At 40.5% G+C, this 21978-nt stretch overlaps 1 protein-coding gene across 3 annotated transcripts in view; it reads right to left on the bottom strand.

Annotated features, from left to right (window-relative positions):
• The window catches only part of LOC115193894 (serine/threonine-protein phosphatase 2A 56 kDa regulatory subunit delta isoform), a 48000-nt gene extending 28570 nt beyond the window's left edge, over positions 1 to 19430 (bottom strand). Inside the window, exons 1-4 of one of the 3 annotated variants that reach the window (XR_003878251.1) lie at positions 19183 to 19430; positions 17937 to 18020; positions 11389 to 11427; positions 10088 to 10265 (exon numbers count right to left, since the gene is read on the bottom strand). Coding sequence is in view for 2 of the 3 variants with exons in the window: in XM_029753028.1 (XP_029608888.1) it covers positions 10088 to 10265; positions 11389 to 11427; positions 17937 to 18020; positions 19183 to 19209 (328 nt within the window). In the remaining variant the exon portion in view is untranslated. The remainder of the gene's footprint in view (positions 1 to 10087; positions 10266 to 11388; positions 11428 to 17936; positions 18021 to 19182) is intronic. The other 2 variants (XM_029753028.1, XM_029753029.1) reach the window with 2 other exon arrangements.
• Positions 19431 to 21978: the final 2548 nt, after the last annotated feature.

Genomic DNA, 21978 nt, shown 5'->3' with positions numbered 1-21978 from the left:
AGTGAAGACACTTGCACTGCTGATCCAATTACTGCCTGTGATCCGTCTGTTCTGCCTCTCTGCCTGGCCAGACAAGGGGAAACTCAATGAGAGGAGAGCCCAGAGCAACAACAGGAGGGACAGGCCGAGAGAGAGAGAGAGAGAGAGACAGAGAAGGAAAGGGATGTGGTGGTCATTGAGAACCTGGGTATTACAGTAGCTTTTGTGCCAGATCCTTGAACTTAATAAGTAACCACGCAATAAAGGCAATTAGGCATCCATTTTCATTTCTACGCATTTTATCAAGACCATACCTGATGAGTCATATGAATAACAAGGCATTTCTGTACCTTGAATCACATTGTATTAGAATAATAATAATAATGTCAAAGTGTAATTATGTTTTTATACAAAAATACAAAATGAAAAGCTGAAATGCCTCGAGTCAATAAGTGTTCAACCCCTTTTTAATTGCAAGCCTAATTAGTTCAGGGGTAAAAATGGGCTTAACAAGTCACATAATAAGTTTCATGGACTCACTGTGTGCAATAACAGTGTTTAATGTTATTTTTGAATGACTACAGTCGAGCAGTGAATTTCAAACAGATTCAACAACAATGACCAGGGAGGTTTTCCAATGCCTCGCAACGAAGGGCACATATTGATAGATTGATTTTGTATCAATACACCAAGTCACTACAAAGATACAAACTTCCTTCCTAACTCCGTTGCCTGAGAGGAAGGAAAATGCTCACAGATTTCACCATGAGGCCACTCCACAATAGTAACCTAAATTACACAGTGAAAAGAAGGAAGCCTGTACAGAATACAAATATCCCAAAATATGCACCAAAGTAAAACTAAAAAATGTGGCAAATATGTCCTGAATACAAAGTGTTATGTTTGGGGAAATTCCAACACAATACATCACTGAGTACCACTCTTCATATTTTTAAGCATGGTGGTGGCTGCATCATGTTATGGGTATGATTAACATCGGCAAGGACTAGAGTTTTTTAGGATAAAAATAAATGGAATAGAGATAAGCACAGGCAAAATCCTAGTGGAAAATCTGGTTCAGTCTGCTTTCCACCAGACACTGGGAGACAAATTCACCTTTCAGTAGGACAATAACCTAAAACACAAGGCCAAATATACACAAAGTGTTCAAAACATTAGAAACACCTTCCTAATGTTGACTTGCAAGCCCTTTTGCCCTCAATCGGGGCATGGACTCTACAAGATGTCAAAAGCGTTCCACAAGGATGCTGGCCCATGTTGACTCCAATGCTTCCCAGAGTTGTGTCAAGTAGGCTGGATGTCCTTTGGTTGGTGGACCATTTTTGATACACATGGGAAACTGTTGAGCGCCTGGCACCTGCTACCATACCCCATTTAAAGGAACTTAAATATTTGACCTTGCCCATTCACCTTCTGAATGGCACACTTCTTTAACCTGTCTCCTCCCCTTCATCTACACTGATTGAAGTGGATTTAACAAGTGACATCAATAAGAGATCACCTAGATTCACCTGGTCAGTCTATGTCATGGAAAGAGCAGGTGTTCCTAACTCAGTGTACACTGGAGTTGCTTACCAAGACAACATTGAATGTTCCTGAGCAGCCGAGCAACAATTTTGACTTAAATCTTCTTGAAAATCTATGTCAAGACTTTTTTTAAAGAATAATGTGCAAATATTGTACAATCCAGGTATGGTGAGCTCTTATACTTACCCAGAAAGACTCACAGCTGTAATTGCTGCCAAAGGTGATTCTAACATGTATTGACTCAGGGGGTTGAATACTTATCTAATCAAGATGTATTTTAGTTTACATACATTTTTTTTTTTACAAATGTTAGAATTTTTCTTCCACTTCCACTTTGAATTTTGTGTAGATCTTTGCCAAAAAAGTACAATTAAATACATTTTAATCCCACCTTGTAACAACAAAATATGGAAAAAGTGAAGGGGTGTGAATACTTTCTGAAGCCACTGTATATGTGTGTGATTCATTTGAGTGAAGACTATACATGCAGTTCTGCCTTTTGAAGTACTGGGATGAAAGGGCCAACATCAATGTGCATCATCATTCTCCATGACTGACGCAAGTGGAAGCAATCTAATGAAAATATCCAGACAAAAGCTATTGCCAGTAAGTATTCATATAGATGCAAAATAATTACATTGCTTACGTGTACATGCCTGAGCATCGAAGCCACTACAGGTGGAACATTTAAAGAGCGATATGAGTCAGAAATATTTATTCTAGTGTCAAAATTGACTACAAGTGTAAATAGGATCATTTTGGTATTCAAGTCAGTCTCGTCCAAAACGGAGATTTGCGAGATGATAGTTAAAAAAATGGTATGTCAGTGAATGAAGAGTACCCCACAGTTTCCTTGGGTTGGGTTTAATTCAATCTTGCCCACATGGCCACAGCTGGCAGCACCCAAGTAAAATCACCAATTGGGAGCGCAGCTGCAAGCAACCCGATCACAATGCCCATGGTAAATTGGGTTTGACTTTGGATATCCCTATGCGGCTGGTCAGAGACCATGAGTAAATTACACAATATACATGGGACAGTACTTAAAATGTCAGTAGCTCAAAATGTCAATGACTTACCTCAAACCAACTATAAATTGTAGAAATTCATACATAACGAGAAAAAAAAACAGCTGCGAGAATTTTTATAAATAGGGAATGCAAGGATTGATGGAGGGTTGGTAGATATGACTAATTTATGGTATATGGGTCTATATTTTTCTTTCATCTCTCGCCCTCTCCTGCATACTTTGAGTGTTCAAATGATATTTGTATGTACTTTGAGTTGAAATGAAGGGATGCATGGGCTATAACTTGAAACACGTGGCTTGTTGTAGTTTATTTGGTGAAGACCGTGGATTATGCTTTTCTTCAATTCTGAGGGGTCTAAATGATCCTCCCATGTCCGTTGTAGATAGCATCAGCTGTAGGCCAGCGTTCCCCCAAACTCAGTCCTGAGAACCCCAAGGGGTGCACGTTTTGGTTATTGCCCTAGCAGCCAGGACCGAGTTTGGGAACCGCTGTTGTAAGCGTGCTCAGCTCCATGCCCAGCCGGGAGTCCAGCCGGCCTGGTCTTTACTGTCCTTGGAAAATCCCCTTTGGGCTCGGGGCAGGGGCTTCATCAACGACAATAATTTAGTATTTTTTTGTTTGTTCCTTTTGGAAATACTATAGAAATGTTATAAATTTTATCAATGCAGTTAGTCAAAGTTATTTTAATTTCATTTTTTAGACAATGGAAAAAAGGATTTATTGAGAAATGGAGGGTGGAGAGGGGAATGCAATAAAGGCCTCACAGTGGGGAAAGCTAGGAGGGACACAGGGAGGGTTATATAGGGCAGAGATTTACATAGGCCTACTGCTCCTTGGGATTAGGGATGGAATGTGTGGGGAAGGGGTTTTTGGTTGGTGTGTTATTGTAAAGGGGGAAATGAAAAGATTATTAGTGACATGGAAATTATGGTTTGTTCCATTTTGGGATTTTACATACTATTTCTTTCTGGGTTACATCACAATGAATATATGGAGCGATCCACTCATTTGATCGTTTTAGTGATGTTTAAGATGATCTCTTTTGAATATTAATGGCTCACATAGTCCTGTGAAAAGAAGGAAATGCTTATCCCATCTTAAAACAAATAAAGTACAATACGAGTCAAAAGTTTGGACACACCTACTCATTCAAGGGTTTTTCTTTATTTGTTATTATTTTCTACATTGTAGAATATTAGTGAAGACATCAAAACTATAAAATAACACATATGGAATCAAGTAGTAACCAAAAAAGTGTTTAAAATATATTTTAAACATAGTAGCCACCCTTTGCCTTGATGACAGCTTTGCACTCTTGCCATTCTCAAATCAAAAGTTATTTCTCACATGAGCCGAATACAACAGATGTAGACCTTACCATGAAATAGAGTTAAGAAAATACTTACTAAATAAACTTAAGTAACAAAAAAAAATATATATAAAAAATGAACACAAGAAATGTACATGACAATAATGAGGCTATATACTGTGGGTATAGGTACCGAGTCAATGTGTGGGGGTATAGGTTAGTCGAGGTAATTTGTAAAGCGACTATGCATAGATAATAAACAGCGAGTAGCAGCAGTGTAAAAACAAAGGGGGGTGGGGGGTCAATGTAAATAGTCCGGGTGGCCATTTGATTAGTTGTTCAGCAGTCTTATGGCTTGGGGGTAGAAGCTGTTAAGGAGCCTTTTGGTCCTAGACTTGGCCCTCCGGTCACCGCTTGCCGTGCGGTAGCAGAGATGACTTGGGTGACTGGAGTCTTTGATAATTTGTTGGGCCTTCCTCTGACACCGCCTACTATGTCCTGGATGTCAGGAAGCTTGGCCCCATTGATGTACTGGGCCGTACGCACTACCCTCTGTAGTGCCTTACGGTCAGATGCCGAGCAGTTGCCATACCAGGTGGTGATTCAACCGGTCAGGATGCTCTCGATGGTGCAGCTGTAGAACTTTGAGGATCTGGGGACCCATGACAAATCTTTTCAGTTTCCTGAAGGTGTTGTCGTGCCCTCTTCACAACTGTCTTGGTGTGTTTAGACCATGATAGTTCGTTGGTGATGTGGACACCAAGGAACTTGAAACTCTCGACCCGCTCCACGTTAATGGGGGCCTGTTCGGCCCTCCTTTTCCTATAGTCCACGATCAGCTCACTTGTCTTACTCACATTGAGAGGTTGCACTTATCCTCATCTCTCAACCAGGTTCACCTGGAATGCTTTTCCAACAGTCTTGAAGGAGTTCCCACATATGCTGAGCACTTGTTGGCTGCTTTTCCTTCACTCTGTGGTCCAACTCATCCCAAACCATCTCAATGGTCGGGTGATTGTGGAGGTCAGGTCATCTGATGCAGCACTCCATCACTCTTCTTCTTGGTCAAATAAGCACTTACACAGCCTGGAGGTGTGTTGGGTCATTGTCCTGTTGAAAAACAAATGATAGTCCCATTAAGCGCAAACCAGATGGGGTATCGCTGCAGAATGCTGTGGTAGCCATGCTGGTTAAGTGTGCCTTGAATTCTAAATAAATCACTGACAGTGTCACCTGCAAAGTACCCCCACACCATCACACCTCCTCCTCCATGCTTCACGGTGGGAACCACACATGCAGAGATCATCCTTTCACCTACTCTGCATCTCACAAAGACACGGCGGTTGGAACCAAAAATCTCAAATTTGGACTCATCAGACCAAAGGACAGATTTTCACCGGTCTAAAGTCCATTGCTCGTGTTCCTTGGCCCAAGCAGGTCTCTTCCTTTTATTGGTGTCCTTTAGTAGTGGGTTCTTTGCAGCAAATCGACCATAAAGGCCTGATTCACGCAGTCTCCACTGAACAGTTAATGTTGAGATGTGTCTGTTACTTGAACTCTGTGAAGAATTTATTTGGGTTGCAATTTCTGAAGCTGGTAACTCTAAATAACTTATCCTCTGCAGCAGAGGTAACTCTGGGTCTACCTTTCCTGTGGCAGTCCTCATGAGTGCACGTGGTTTTTGCGACAGCACTTGAAGAAACTTTCAAAGTTCTTGAAATTTTCCCGGAGTGACTGACCTTCATGTCTTAAAGTTATGATGGACTGTCGTTTCTCTTTGCTTATTTGAGCTGTTCTTGCCATAATATGGACCTGGTATTTTACCAAATAGGGCTATCTTCTGTATACCACCCCTACCTTGTCACAACACAACTGATAGGCTCAAACGCATTAAGAAGAAATTCCGCTAATTAACTTTAAACAGGCACACCTGTTCATTGAAAGGTGACTACCTCATGAAGTTGGTTGAGAGAATGCCAAGAGTGTGAGTATTTTTTGTTACTACATGATTCCATATGTGTTATTTCACAGTTTATGTCTTTACAATTATTCTACAATGTAGAAACAAGTCAAAATAAAGAAAAACCTTTGAATGAGTAGGTGTGTCCAAACGTTTAACTGGTAATGTAAGTCTTCACACCTTTTGCTATGAGATTTGAAATTGAGCTCAGGTGCATCCTGTTTCCATTGATCATCCTTGAGATGTTTCTACAACTTGATTGGAGTCCACCTGTGGTAAATTCAATTGATTGGACATGATTTGGAAAGGCACACACCTGTTTATATAAGGTCCCACAGTTGACAGTGCATGTCAGAGCAAAAAACAAGCCATGAGTTTGAAGGAATTGTCCGTAGGGCTCCGAGACAGGATTGTTGAGGCACAAATCTGGGGAAGGGTAGCAAAACATTTCTGCAGCATTGAATGTCCCCAAGAACACAATGGCATCCATAATTCTTAAAATTAAGAAGTTTGGAACCACCAAAGATCTTCCTAGAGCAGGCCACCTGGACAAACTGAGCAATCGGGGGAGAAGGGCCTTGGTCAGGGAGGTGAAGCATGATGGTGGCAGCATCATGCTGTGGGTATATTTTTCAGCGGCATGGATTGGGAGATTTGTCAGGATCAAGGGAAAGATGAATGGAGAAAAGTACAGAGAGATCCTTGATGAAAACCTGCTCAGAAACTCAGACTGGGGCGAACCTTCACCTTCCAACAGGACAACGACCCTAAGCACACAGCCAAGACAACGCAGGAAGGGCTTCGGGACAAGTCTCTGAATGTCCTTGAGTGGCCCAGCCAGAGCCAGAACTTTAACCAATCTAACATCTCTGGAGAGACCTGAAAATAGCTGTGCAGCGACGCTCCCCATCCAACCTGCCAGAGCTTGAGAGGATCTGCAGAAAAGAATGGGTGAAACTCTCCAAATACAGGTGTGCCAGGCTTGTAGCGTCATACCCAAGAAGACTCGAGGCGGTAATCGCTGCCAAAGGTGCTTCAACAAAGTTCTGAGTAAAGGGTCTGAATACTTATGTAAATAAGGTATTTCTGTTAAAAAATATATACACTACCATTCAAAAGTTTGGGGTCACTTAGAAATGTCCTTGTTTTTGAAAGAAAAGCATATTTCTTGTTCACTAAAATAACATAATATTGATCATAAATACAGTGTAGACATTGTTAATGTTGTAAATGACTATTGTAGCTGGAAACAGATTTTTTTAATGGAATATCTACATAGGCATACAGAGGCCCATTATCAGCAAGAAGGCCATCATCCCGGAGTCGCCGCTTCACTGTTGATGTTGAGACTGGTGTTTTGCGGGTACTATTAATGAAGCTGCCAGTTGAGGACTTGTGAGGCGTCTGTTTCTCAAACTAGACACTCTAATATACTTGCCCTCTTGCTCAGTTGTGCACCGGGGCCTCATACCCACCTTTCTAATCTGGTTAGAGCCAGTTTGCGCTGTTCTGTGGAGGGAATAGTGCACCACGTTGTACGAGATCTTCAGTTTCTTGGCAATTTCTCACATGGAATAGCCTTCCTTTCTCAGAACAAGAATAGACTGACGAGTTTCAGAAGAAAGGTCATTGTTTCTGGCCATTTTGAGCCTGTAATCGAACCCACAAATGCTGATGCTCCAGATACTCAACTTGTCTAAAGAAGGCCAGTTTTATTGCTTCTTTAATCAGAACAACAGTTTTCAGCTGTGCTAACATAATTGGAAAAGGGTTTTCTAATGATCAATTAGCATTTTAAAATGATAACCTTGGATTAGCTAACACAACGTGCCATTGGAACACAGGAGTGATGGTTGCTGATAATAGGCGTACAGAGGCCCATGTAGATATTCCATTAAAAATCAGCCATTTCCAGCTACAATAGTCATTTACAACATTAACAATGTCTACACTGTATTTTTGATCATTTGATGTTATTTTAACTGACAATTTTTTAGCTTATCTTTCAAAAACAAGGACATTTCTAAGTGACCCCAAACTTTTGAACGGTGGTTTATACATTTGATAAAATGTCTGAAAAACAGTTTTTGCTTTGTCATTATGGGGTATTGTGTGTAGATTGAGGGAATAATTTTTTTTAATCAATTTCAGAATAAGGCTGTAATGTAACAAAATGTGTAAAAAGTCAAAGGGTCTGAATATTTTCCTAATGCACTGAACACTGTGGCTTTCGAGCTATCCAGAATGGCTAAGCACTGGAGGTGAAGGGGAGGTTGAGGAGATTTGGGTTACGTTACAAAGTGGTTTGAGAGCTCCTTTTGGACCGTTCCAAATGTTACCCCAAAAAAGAGTCAATGATACAGATATTCAGGGCATCACTCAAGTTCTATTCCATTCTAGGACAGTGTGGTTGTCATTACATGAAAAGGATCAAAGAGTCTCCACATAGACAAAGATATGCTTCTGTATGTTATAATCCTGTTATTTGTGTGGGGAAGCAGTCAATCATTTTGGGGAAAATGGGTAAGAGAAGGGGTTCAAGCTCTGGGAGAACTGCACAAGAATTAGGTATTTTTGGTGAAATATGCTAATTAAAACCTGTGTGTCAACACTAGATGTTGCCCTTAGGTCAAAGGGCAACAATGTTCTTTTCAATGCCAAGCTCTGTACAATCAGCTTATTTATGTTACAAAATACTGTTAAAAGATTAATAATGACACCTGTGAAAAACTTGAGAATTGTGTGGCAAAAGTATTTACAATGCGAGATAGATAAAAACACATGGTTGTATATTATTTCAAATATTGGGCAAAAATGTCACAAACCGAGGAAAAGGGTATACGATTAAACGTTTTTAATAGATTTCACTCCCCTAAGGTTACTAACCCAGGACGGGTTAGTGACAGAATGGTTTGTGTTGGCGTGAAGGGGCAAAAACAACCCTCCTACATGCCAAAGAGTTCAGTCTTGGTTTCATCAGACCAGAGAATCGATGTATTTGTGTTTTGTAGTTTAATATGTAGGTTTGTTTAGTTGATTATTGTTTTGGGATTGTATTGGTTATGGTCCACTGTGCTTAGATTTAGTTTGGTGTACTGTGTGTTTTTTGTTGTTGTAAGTATGAAAAAACGAAATAAATTGTCAATACAGAAGAATACACTGAATGTACAAAACGTTAACACTTGCTCTTTCCATGACAGACTGACCAGCTGAATTCACGTGAAAGCTATAATCCCTTATTGATGTTACTTGTTAAATCAGCTTCAATCAGTGTAAATGAAGGGTTAAAGAAGGATTTTTAAGCCTTGAGACAATTGAGACATGGATTGTGTATGTGTGCCTTTCAGAGGGTGAATGGACTAGACAAAAGATTTAAGTGCCTTTGAACGGGGTATGGTAGTAGGTGCCAAAACTGCAACGCTGCTGGGTTTTTCACGCTCAACAGTTTCCCGTGTGTATCAAAAATGGTCCACCACCCAAAGGTCATCCAGCCAACTTGACACAACTGTGGGAAGCATTGGAGACAACATGGGCCACCTTGCGAAGTCCATGCCCTGACAATTTTGAGGTTGTTCTGAGGCAAAAGGGGTGCAACTCAATATTAGAAAAGTGTTCCTAATGTTTTGTACACTCAGTGTATATTGTCCCATTTACATTGTGTCATATATTGAGGGTTCCTTACTAGCCCCACATATATGCTATCCAAAGTCAAACCAATTTTGCCACGGTCGCACACCGGCCGGCTGAAGCTAATTGCCGAAAGAAGTTGGCTATTTTCCTAGCTAGTCTAGGCTACTTCCAGACACAATACCTGGTTAGACTGTTAGAAGTTATCTGAAAGGTTGAGTGACTAACTGTGTACTGTTTTGGCAGAGTGAATGTACAAACGCTTCCCACGTGCAAACACACGAGACACATGAGACACCCACATCAAAGCATACCTCCAAGACACAAATGTCATTCTCAGTCGCATTTCCTAACGAGGATGACTGAAACTGAGGCCAAATCAGTCAGTTCAGCCCCCATTTAAGATCTGTCTGGAGCGAGGGTAGCATAGAGGATGAGGGTATCTATGAATAGGACAGTGGTTGTGTCCCGATTCTCCACAAGTTTGCACTTGCACACTTTCCATCATGAATTTGAAATGGTGGAAACCTCCTCCAGCCAATGCTTTAAATGTGTGAAAGGAACAGCACATTTCATGAGAATGGTGGAGAATCAGGATACAGCCAGAGAAGCTGATGGGTTAGCTGGTGATACCTTTGAGGGCAGGAAGCTTCTGCAGCTCTCTGTTCTTGGCGAGGTTGAATCGTGACGAACTCTGGCGACGCTCCTTCTTGACGATCTGGGGACCGCCAGAGTATTTGATCTTGTTGAGCTGAGTGGGTGGTGGGGTGCTGTTGCTGGGACGCTTGCTGGCAGTTTGCTGCTGCTGCGCCTGTGGACAACACACACGCGAAAATCACAATGAGCTTGATGTTCGGTGAGGCTTGGAAAAGTTGGAACCACTGAAAATAGATTGCAAGGTGGATGTTTTATTCGAACTGAATGTATAATATTGCATATACATTTTGCTATCTGTCCTCCTGAACCCTTGACAGACTTGTCTATTTGAGAAGATTACAATTTGCATTCCCTCAAACATCACTGCCATTTCTTGGGATTGACATCACAGTAAATCCATCTAGTAGACAAAATCCCATTCAATCTGGTATACATTGTTTCCTCACTAGCTGCTAACCCATACTACAGTCACCATGCAGAGAGCAGTAAATGACTCCACAGAAACACTCTGATTGGCTTGGTCTAGTGCCACCATTATCCTGGAGTTTTAAAGGGAGCACACAGAGAGACGACTCCTGAACATAGAACTGGTCATGTTATTGAGAATGAGAGGGGTTTTATTCTGTCAAACACTACAAAACACTATAATTCCATGTCTAAAAAAATATATGTTTTCTCTAAAGCTTCCCTCTGGGACATTATAGACCAGAGGGAATAGAGTAGTATTTTCAGTGATGTCCTGATTCTGTGAAATCTAATTCGTGATCCTTTCATGACATCCATGATTACATGCAGAGAAGTTCATCACAAACCTCAAGAGCATTGAACTCCCCTGACAGAATTGATGTCCTCCTCAAGGATTGTAATGAACTTACATATGTGTAATCACAGACCAGCAGAAAGGATTTAGGTTTTCACATCACTATTATGTTCCCTCTACAATGCCTCTTGGGAATTGTAGTTCTATGCTAACCTAAAAAAATAATACTATTTGCATATCCATGTTCTTGAACAAGCTTGTCATTGGATATGCAGCTGCTCTTGTAAATAGGTTGACTGAATAATGTACTGCTCTCATGCAGTCCACGCTGACTGACAAAGGTCCAGAATCGAGTGGACAATCACATCTTTGTACTTAGTTTGGACTCAAGTATGCATGAGTAACACTGCGCTCCATTCAGCAGTAATGTCAACTACTCCTTTGTAATACTGAAACAGTTCAGTTGAGGTTAAACTGTATGTTCTGGGGTATTACGTGTATATTTTATAATAGTTACCCTCTCTTTGCTTTCAGTAGCGGTGCATGGGTAAAATCGCTGGGGAAGCCAGAAAAAAAACAAAGTTACAACCTGTTGTGTGATAATTGCATTGCTTGCTCTATAACCTGTTTGTTCATATGCCTTGCGACCGTGATACAGTGCCTTCAGAAAGTACTCAGACCCTTTGACTTTTTAGGTTACAGCCTTATTTTAAAATTGATTAAATTGCTTTTTTCTCATCAATACACACACACACACACACACACACACACACACACGCACGCACGCACACAATACCCCATAATGACAAAGCAAAAACAGGTTTGACATTTTTGCTAATTTATAAAAAAAAACGGAAAAATTACATTTACATAAGTATTAATGCCCTTAACTCAGTACTTTGTTGAAACACCTTTGGCAGCGTTAACAGCCTAGAGTCTTCTTGGGTATGACGCTACAAGCTTGGTACACCTGTATTTGGGGAGTTTCTCCCATTCGTCTATGCAGATCCTCTCAAGCTTCGTCAGGTTAAATGGGGAGTGTTGCTGCACCGCTATTTTCAGGTCTTTCCAACGATGTTCAATCAGGTTTAAGTCCAGGCTCTGGTTGGGCCACTCAAGGACATTTAGAGTCTTGGTGGTTCCAAACTTCTTCCGTTTAAGAATGATGGTAGCCACTGTGTTCTTGGGGACCTTCAATGCTACAGAAATGTTTTGGTACACTTCCCCGGAAATGCGCCTCGACACAATCATGTCTCGGAGCTCTACGGACAATTCCTTTGACCTCATGGCTTGGTTTGTGACCTTATAGAGACAGATGTGTGCCTTTCCAAATTATGTCCAATCAATTGAATTTACCACAGGTGGACTCCAATCAAGTTGTAGAAACGTCTCAAGGATGATCAACGGAAACAGGATGCACCTGAGCTCAATTTCAAGTCTCATAGCAAAGGGTCTGAATATTTAAGTAAATAAGATATTTCTGTTTTACATTTTTATAAATTTGCAAAAATGTAAAAAAAAACTGTTTTCACTTTGTCATTATGGGGTATTGTGTGTAGATTGCTGAGGATTTTTGTTGTTTGTTTTATCCATTTAGAATAAGGCTGTAACGTAACAAAATGTCGAAAAGTCAAGGTCTGAATACTTTCCGAAGGCACTGTATATAGGCCTGAAGGCCGAGACAATAAGAAGGCACAGTGGCAGAGTAAATTCAACCACACCTTTGTTTCATCACAAAACCAGAGAGCAACCTCTGTCCAGTGAAGTTCACAAAGCATATTGTATGTAACAAACAGTTACATGACCTACAGAATGGTCAAGCAAGTTAATGTTTCCAACATTTTCGGACCACTAAATAACTATTGACTGAGAACCACAGAGAGTTACTGCAAGTAACAAAGAAGACAGGAGCTGCATCCACTGTTCCAGCACCATTTCAACATCATCTAATCACCTATTCTTAGTCTAACACAGTGACAACTAAAAGATACCAAAAACAATTTAGTCCAATCAACATAAGCTAAATATTATGTGGCTGTCTACGGTTCTGATTTCTGTGTGTGTGCGTGCGTGTTTGCTTGTTTGTTTGTTTGCTCAAGTAAAAAAAAAAACATGTTGACTCACCCTACTTGTAGAGAAACGCCAATGCCATCGTCCTCTCTTTCATGTTGACGAAACGGTCTATCACTCTGTCATACAGTACACACTTATTTTTTGTTGTCCTAGGCTACCTGGCTAAAATGCTTGCTTGCTAGCCTAACTTCCTTTAGTGGGCAGCGTTAGCTAGTAAACATTAGCCTTCTACATCTAGCTACATATTGAACTTCCATCCACACAAGCCAGGGGCACAATGTATGAATTAATGGTTGGATCAGAATCTCTGTTATAATCATTGGCCAAGATGGAGTGTTAAGCAAAACCAGTCCAAATCCCTATCTCCATCCATGGCTAATTTAGGAAAAGGACAATTTCAGATAGCTAGCCACTGGAGGACAACACCACAGCAAGATGCAACAATTCAAGTTGTTTCTGTCAATGACGTACAGTTCAAGTCAGAAGTTTACATACACCTTAGACAAATACATTTAAACTCAGTTTTCACAATTACTGACATTTAATCCAAGTAAGAATTCCCTGTCTGAGGTCAGTTAGGATCACCACTTTATTTTAAGAATGTGAAATGTCAGAATAATAGTAGAGAGAATGATTTATTTCAGCTTTTATTTCTTTCATCACATTCCCAGTGGGTCAGAAGTTTACATACACTCAATTAGTATTTGGTAGAATTGCCTTTAAAATTGTTTAACTTGGGTCAAATATTTCAGGTAGCCTTCCACAATAAGTTGGGTGAATTTTGGCCCATTCCTCCTGACAGAGCTGGTGTAACTGAGCTAGGTTTGTAGGCCTCCTTGCTCGCACACGCTTTTTCAGTTCTGCCCACACATTTTCTATATGATTGAGGTCAGGGCTTTGTGATGGCCACTCCAATACCTTGACTTTGTTGTCCTTAAGACAACTTTGGAAGTATGCTTGGGGTCATTGTCCATTTGCAAGACCTATTTGCGACCAAGCTTTAACTTCCCGACTGATGTCTTGAGATGTTGCTTCAATATATCCACATAATTTTCCTCCCTCATTATGCCATCTATTTTGTGAAGTGCACCAGTCCCTCCTACAGCAAAGCACCCCCACAACATGATGCTGCCACCCCCGTGCTTCACGGTTGGGATGGTGTTCTTTGGCTTGCAAGCCTCCCCCCTTTTCCTCCAAAGATAACGATGGTCATTATGGCCAAACAGTTCTATTTTTGTTTCATCAGACCAGAGGACATTTCTCCAAAAAGTACAATCTTTGTCCCCATGTGCAGTTGCAAACCGTAGTCTAGTTTTTTGATGGCGGTTTTGGAGCCGTGGCTTCTTCCTTGTTGAGCGGCCTTTCAGGTTATGTCGATATAGGACTCGTTTTACTGTGGATATAGATACTTTTGTACCTGTTTCCTCCAGCATCTTCACAAGGTCCTTTGCTGTTGTTCTGGGATGCGTCTCCTTCCTGAGCGGTATGACGACAGCGTGGTCCCATGGTGTTTATACTTGCGTACTATTGTTTGTACAGATGAACGTGGTACCTTCAGGCATTTGGAAATTTTCTGAGGTCTTGGCTGATTTCTTTTGATTTTTGGCAAGCAAAGAGGCACTGAGTTTGAATGTAGGCCTTGAAATACATCCACAGGTACACCTCCAATTGACTCAAATGATGTCAATTTGCCTATCAGAAGCTTCTAAAGCCATGACATCATTTTCTGGAATTTTCCAAGCTGTTTAAAGGCACAGTCAACCTAGTGTATGTAAACTTCTGACCCACTGGAATTGTGATACAGTGAATTATGTGAAATAATCTGTTTGTAAACAATTGTTGGAAACATTACTTGTGTCATGCACAAAGTAGATGTCCTAACCGACTTGCCAAAACTACAGTTTGTTAACAAGACATTTGTGGAGTGGTTGAAAAACAAGTTTTAATGACTCCAACCTAAGTGCATGTAAACTTCCGACTTCAACTGTACGCTCTTAATGCAATTTGATAGGAGTGACGTCAAACTGGCTTCCCTTGATACTTCTTTTTTGGTGCGCGAGGACAATTCACAGTTGAGCTCACTCAGTTTAGCTCAACGCTGATTGGTTATTATTTGACACTTTTTATTTATCAAGGGAGGCTAAATGCTCGCTTACTTCCCTTGCAATCAATGCTATAGGCTGCAACAATGTCATACTCTTTATGACCAGTTTGCATCAGATAGATGGCCTACACATACAGAGACAGAGGGGGGCTGTTTCGCTCGCTCAGATGCGTTCTCCGGTGAAATAAACGTAACCTTTATTTAACTTGGAAAGTCAGTTAAGAACAAATTCTTATTTACAATGACGGCCAACCCCGGCCAAATCCTAACCCGGACGACACTGGGCCAATTGTGCGCCGCCCTATGGGACTCCAAATCACGCCCGGTTGTGATACAGCCTGGAATCGAACCAGGCCAAATTCAGCCTCTTCAGAATTTAAGGAAAATGTTGAAACACAGAGACAAAATGTATTATTTTATGTTGGGTGTTTTTTCTTGGCATCCATGAATACACACCCCTGTTGGCTTTACAAATCTCTTGTAAGACCGCTGTCCCGTAAAGGTCCGTTCTCCACCCTGTTTTGGGCACTAACCCCTCTCTACCCTCTGCCATTACAGGCAGATATGCTTACAGGGGTATTTCCAGTGTAGTTGAGTACAGGAGGGATTCCCTCAGGGAATTAGCTCTATGTTAAAAATGTATTTCATTCAATGAAATCACTGAAGTACACTGTTGAAATTAAGTTGAATAAAAATAACGCATGGTCCCATGGTCTCATGTCTCAATAGCAGTGTCAAATGATACTCTATTCAAAAGGTCTGGCTAAAATATCTGTCTAAAAGGGAAAGAAGTACTGTAAAAAGTTGCAGGTTGAGTAACTGCAGCACTCTCATTGAAGTACAGTAAGAGGATCTGTAGGATTGATTAGCTGCTGAAACGGCTTCCCCTTTCTTACGAGGCCACGGGAACGGATCAATCCAAAAGGGAACAACAACACGACCATCAAAGGGGAGTCCTTAATGCTCATCCTCAGATAGTGTAAAATACCCATCAAACTGAGCAATTCATGTTATATATTGGCCTGCAAAGATTAAGTGCAGCAATTAGGTCTCCTTTCCGGTATGACCTTTTGATAGGTGGAGTGACCGGATACGTTTTTACTACGGCTTTCACCTATCACAATCAGTGATCCAGAAGAAAAAGAGATGAAGAAAGGTTGTTTTCTAAACTGTTGTCCCAACCTTTATGATTTCACGTGTGTTTGACAGTGCATAGTCTGCATGCAGTGCATTGACACATCTGGGCATGTTTTTGAAAACCTGGGTGGTGATGGTGTATGTTATGGACATCAGACACATGCCGGGGCTTGCCCAAGGCATGGCAGAGATGGCCGGTTTGCATGACTGAGCTGGTCTGAAAATAGACCCAATCAATAGCCTTTCACCCTACGCAACGTCAAACCCTAAGCGCCCTGCGCTTCCTGTCATCAATACCGCTCTCTGGACTGTGGGATGTTTTGAGAGCGCAAACCCTATCGTTTGTTAAGGTACGCACGCTAATACTTAACGCGAGAGGTTAACAAGCCACACTCAGCGACTAATGGAGGGTATCCAGTGTCTAACCAATGTTAATGAGGTGTACAGTTGCTGGACATGATGACGCAACACATACAGTATTGGCTTTTAATGTACATCAGTGTTTTTCAACCCTGTGCCTGGGGACCCACTTGTGCACACATTTATCTTCTGACCGAGTACTAACACACATGATTCAACTTATCATCTAATCACTAAGCCCCGGATTAGTTGAATGAGGTAGTTGATTAGTTAAATGAGGTGTGTTAGTGCTCCACTGAAAAATATGGATAAAAAAAAATACTGCAAGATCAAAGTAATATATCTATTTAAAGCTGTAAGAAGAGCTACATTTGTTTCTGTGAGGATCCAGGTAAGCCATAAAGCATGTGCCTACATTGCTATCTTGGAGTAATCTGTGGGCACTATATCCTAGAAACCTGCCTAGCCGTCACAACAATGATCTGTTGCATACCGAGTGGAAGGCCATTTGAAACTCTTAGAGGCAAACAGGTCAGTGTTTGTCATCTACAAAGATTCATGATCGTATTTATCTAGCCATACCAAATCAGATATAAACAGCCAGATCAATCATATTCTGAGCTACCTGAACCGGCATGACATTTTCCACACTGTTTTTCCATCTCAGAGAGCTTGTTGGCTAACTAAAACAAAATTAGAGTTCTGATTCAAGAATGTTTATTTAGATTTGTCAAAAACCAAAATGTAAAACAGGCAGGTCTAACTTCTACTTTGACAGGACGACCCTTTACTGGGCAGTAAACTATGGAGAATGTACTGCCTCTATGGTGGTCTATGCAGAGAGCTCAGCTGCATACAGAGAGGTCTGTACACAGAGGACAGCCGCTCCCTTCCTGATAAAACGGCTGGAGTCTGGATCTATCTCAAGCATCCTAATGACCCCCATAACAATGTTCCCAAGGAGCTGCTGTGAACTCAACCAGCAGGCATATGTGGCTGAACAGCCATATGTGTCATTATACAAAGGCCTGACATTATGTTTAGCTTCTCTCTGTAATGTTGGCCTAAGCAGGGCGAGGAACAAGTATTGACACTGACGCATTACTATCTATGTAACATTGAAAACGAGCTACAGAACAAGATTAAGAAACAGGAAATACCGTGTCAAATAGAATTACATGGGGGCATACATAGGCCCCTGACGCAATAGACCATTTATTATAATATTTTAGTCAAAATAAACCTCAAATTAAACTCAAATTATAGATTAACAGACATAAACAAATCTTTGATCAATTCATCTTCAGAAATAAACCGCAAGCTAAAAATGAAAAAATAAATACTGTCGAATAACCATTTGGAACTGTCATGTTAATCAAATAATATCTTACCTCATCTGCATTTTCAGTTCCTGTGTCTTTCCCACTAGTGGCGTTACTGTTTTTAGTGCTACTTTTGGCAGATTTGGTTGGCTCCTGTGAATGACAACAATAGTTAGCTTACTGTATTCATAAAGAAGAACACAATTGATATGGGACCATACGCAACTCACATCCTCTGGTCTTTGGAGTGCACACTGCACAGGGATTTAATTTCTGTGGTATTGCCGAATGGGCACGTAGGGCATATGCCCCCAACCAAAAGGAAGTCGGAGGCCCTTCTGGAGGTCGGGGACCCACAGATAGCATATGAACACGTCATAAGTATTCGCTAAATGTTTTGAATTGCAGGAAATGTGCTTTAAAACTGCAATATGATCTCTCAGCTTCATGACAAAATGTGTCAAATAGGGGAGGTAGGTACCGGGGTAGGTGACCTGAGGACTCAAATGCGGTAGTTCCACCCTGGGTAGCTACAACGGCCTTAATTGCTTTACCTTCAAAAACATTAAGAATGCATTCTCGTGGCCAAGACTGCTACATTTGTAAGACAGACTGTATGGAACTAAACTTGAAATACCCCATAAGTGGGAAGAAAACGGCAATTACTGTCCGCTCAGACAACGACTAAGCACAAGCCGATATTGAAACATTGTAGCAAGCGATCTGACAAATTATAACAAGACAAGAGTGCATTCACTTAGGAAGAACGAGACATTGAACTTGTAGCTATCAACTTGATGATAATCTTGTGTTTATGTAACGAATGTAGTCTAATCAAATGCATGCAAGAATAGCAGTCAACTTACTATCAGAGATCAGCCTAGGCTCACACTAATGCATGTTTGCAGTTCATATTCTGACAACACATTCGGAGACACATACGACAATATGCCATTACTAAAACTAAACATTATATTACAGAAAAAAAATGAGAATATGAATTATTTAAAAGTTAAAACGTATTGTTGCTGTAGGCCTAGGCTAGTGTATCGGTATCACATCTATTACGTCAATTTTCTAAGAATGTAATATTCAGGGTAATGTAAACGATTTGATAAGATTACATTTGTATATGTTGTTTGCTACTGATGGTATTTTGCACGTCTGAAAAATTATCTGCTCTGCTAGGCCTTACGATAATAATACAACATCTAGTTGGCGAATTAGAATACAATCACGAGATACGGTCCGCTTCCTCTGAACATTTGGCAACAATATTTTGATTGTTACCATTATGTTGCGATCATTACGTTACCTTTTCCTTTTTAGTTTTATTCGGCATTTTGTGGCTGTTGGTGTTTTTCACGGTGACTCCGCGACAGACTTCGCCGGGACTCGATCGCTGCCACTCGGTTACCTTCAGCTCCCTGCGCCCTTCTAGGCCAAGAAAAAGACAATTGGCCAGTCACACGTTATACTGCCTAGTGACGGGCCACTGTAATTATTACATTGGGTGGTTATAGGATGGGCGTATCGCACTCCCGGTCTAGCGGTTTCCACTAGAATACTAGATAGCACAGCCACAAAGTCAGATTCTACAGCCACAAAGTCAAAATGGTCTTTTTAGTCTTCATTTAAGTTTAGGGTTAGGCATAAGGTTAGCATTGTGGTTAAAGTTAGGTTCAAATCTATTTTTTAAAAGAGAAAGATTAGAAATGGGCGGGATGTAGCCATAATTCTGACTGTGGTTGTGCCAACTAGTGACGACCCCATCTAAGGTGAAGATAAAAACAATACAGTATGGTGGAGTTGCTGAAATGTACTTATTACCTAGCAACAACTCATGAATGAATCCCTCCCTAGGCTTATAACCTACATCAACATAATTAGGACCAAATTGTGAATTAATTGAAAACATTGTTCAGAACTATAGCAATAGGATGACTAGCTATATAGTTAACAGTAAATTACAGTATAATGGAGATGCAGCCCTTACATTGAGCCACCTTTGCCGTGGTCATGAATGGTTCAACCTTTGGCATGTACGCTGCAGCTGAGCACATTGATGCCAACGCTTCAGTCACATATACAGGCAGCTCTGTAACAGAAAATGATCAATACTAGTTTGTTCATAATCTAAAAGAAAGTGTTCTGAAATGGAAGATTAAAGATATGATTATCAAATACTTTTATTCTAAACAATATTTGGTCTATAGGAAGATTTGGGGTTTTCCAAAGTAACCCCATACTGTAAAGTGAGAAGTCTGACATGAATTTGGGCAATTTGTGCAGCACACCACTGGAAATATGCCTCCAAAACAAGGTTTCAGACGTCTGGCGAACTGTACAACCTACAAAACTATAGCCACAATTTATGACCACTTACAATGCACTTTTACTTGACAAAACATCTACTGGCAAATGGCTGTGGCCTCATATTGTATTGTCAATGTACTTTACCAGCACCACCTGCTGGACATGATCCATAACTTCCTTAAGGGCTAAAGAGGAATCCCATCTCTGTGCATGCATGCCAAAACACATTTGTAAAAACACACGTTGGTAAGCATGTTATTGGCAGTGATCTGCATACTTTTTTCATACATTACATTATCAATACGGACAATGAGCTTCCCTTCAAAATAATTTATTTGGCAAATGAAATTACATTGGTTGAGGAAGGTTTTAAACACATACAATAGCAAATAAGCCAAACCGTTTAGGCCATGCTCCAAAGATCTTACAGTGAACAATAATTCACCGATATGGTACCAGTGGCGATAGCGTATTAACCACAGTCAGTGTAATACATGAATAGAAATGAGCATTTCAGTACAGCTGAATAATTATTTAGTGACAGAGTAATGAATGTTATGAGACAGAGAACAGCAATATCCTATGACAGACTGCCCCTGGTTTAACATACGTAACAAGTACATAAATTCCCCTCATGCATAGATTGTGTTGCCTTATTCCATCCACATTTCACTGAACATTCACAGGAAAATCATATCTTCATTGTTTAGAGTGGCCTTACCTTTATCTGAAGAGAAGACTGATCTCCCAGCAGGCATTGTTGAACATAACATTATGCAGAAACTTCAGATATGGTCTTCGCCATACCTTTGATCTCAAGTCCAATCACTTGCTCTCAGAATTCTATAATTCATTCTTAAAGTAATATTGTTTAACGATGAGCCAAAAGCCTTATTCATGCTGCCCTCAGCTTTGCCATACTACTCATACACAGGTAAGTGACAAAAAACATTTAGTTCATCCACACAATTAGAAAGAACACCTATGTACATACATAAATACATATAACATTGTTCTATTCCTTTCAGAATTGCTGTAACTGAGGTTTTTCCTTCAGAATTCCTTTCGACTGCAATGGGCATACCCAGGGTTGGGGAATAACGGATTACACATCATTTTGTAATCCCTTACATGTAAGGGATTACAAAAACGGTAACTGTAATCCGTTACCAGCAAAAAAATATTGTAATCGGAGTACAGATACTTTGAAAAACTAGATGATTACTTTAAAATTCAGAAAGGATGTTTGCGAGAAAAAAAAACTTTGACACTTCTGTTTTCTCAATGACATTCAAATCAGCATTGAAAAAAAAGGCACACATTTAAATTTGTTCCACCTGAGCGAGTCTGACCATCTATGTTGCCAAACCAAATGTGTTTAATGGATCGCGGGAAAAGGCTTTTGTAGGCTACAGTCCAAGCTGTCTTCCAATGATGCGACTGCTGTCGGCATCCAAAGATGATCCAACTTGAATAAACGCTTGGAGTTAAGGATAACACCAGTGGTGTAGTCTACAGCGATACGGATATCACTTATTATTGATATTTACATAGCGCATTGATGTGAACCACACTGCTGCTCTCTCATTTAGCTATTTATACCTTACTATTTTTGGTTGTTGTGGATGGCTGTTCACAAATCTAAATGTGTATTTGAACCTAATGAAGGTTGAATTCAAGAAGTTTAAGCTGTCTATCAAATCATTGTTTTTGAAACCAGCGGAGAGTCAGTGAAAATTACGCTCTTGAAACAGCTCCTAAGTGTGGATCCCAGCCTATGGAATAAAAGTGGGGC

The sequence above is a fragment of the Salmo trutta genome, chromosome 5, assembly GCF_901001165.1.
Source record: "Salmo trutta chromosome 5, fSalTru1.1, whole genome shotgun sequence".
NCBI lineage: Eukaryota > Metazoa > Chordata > Actinopteri > Salmoniformes > Salmonidae > Salmo > Salmo trutta.
This window is presented reverse-complemented; position numbering and strand designations above follow the sequence as displayed.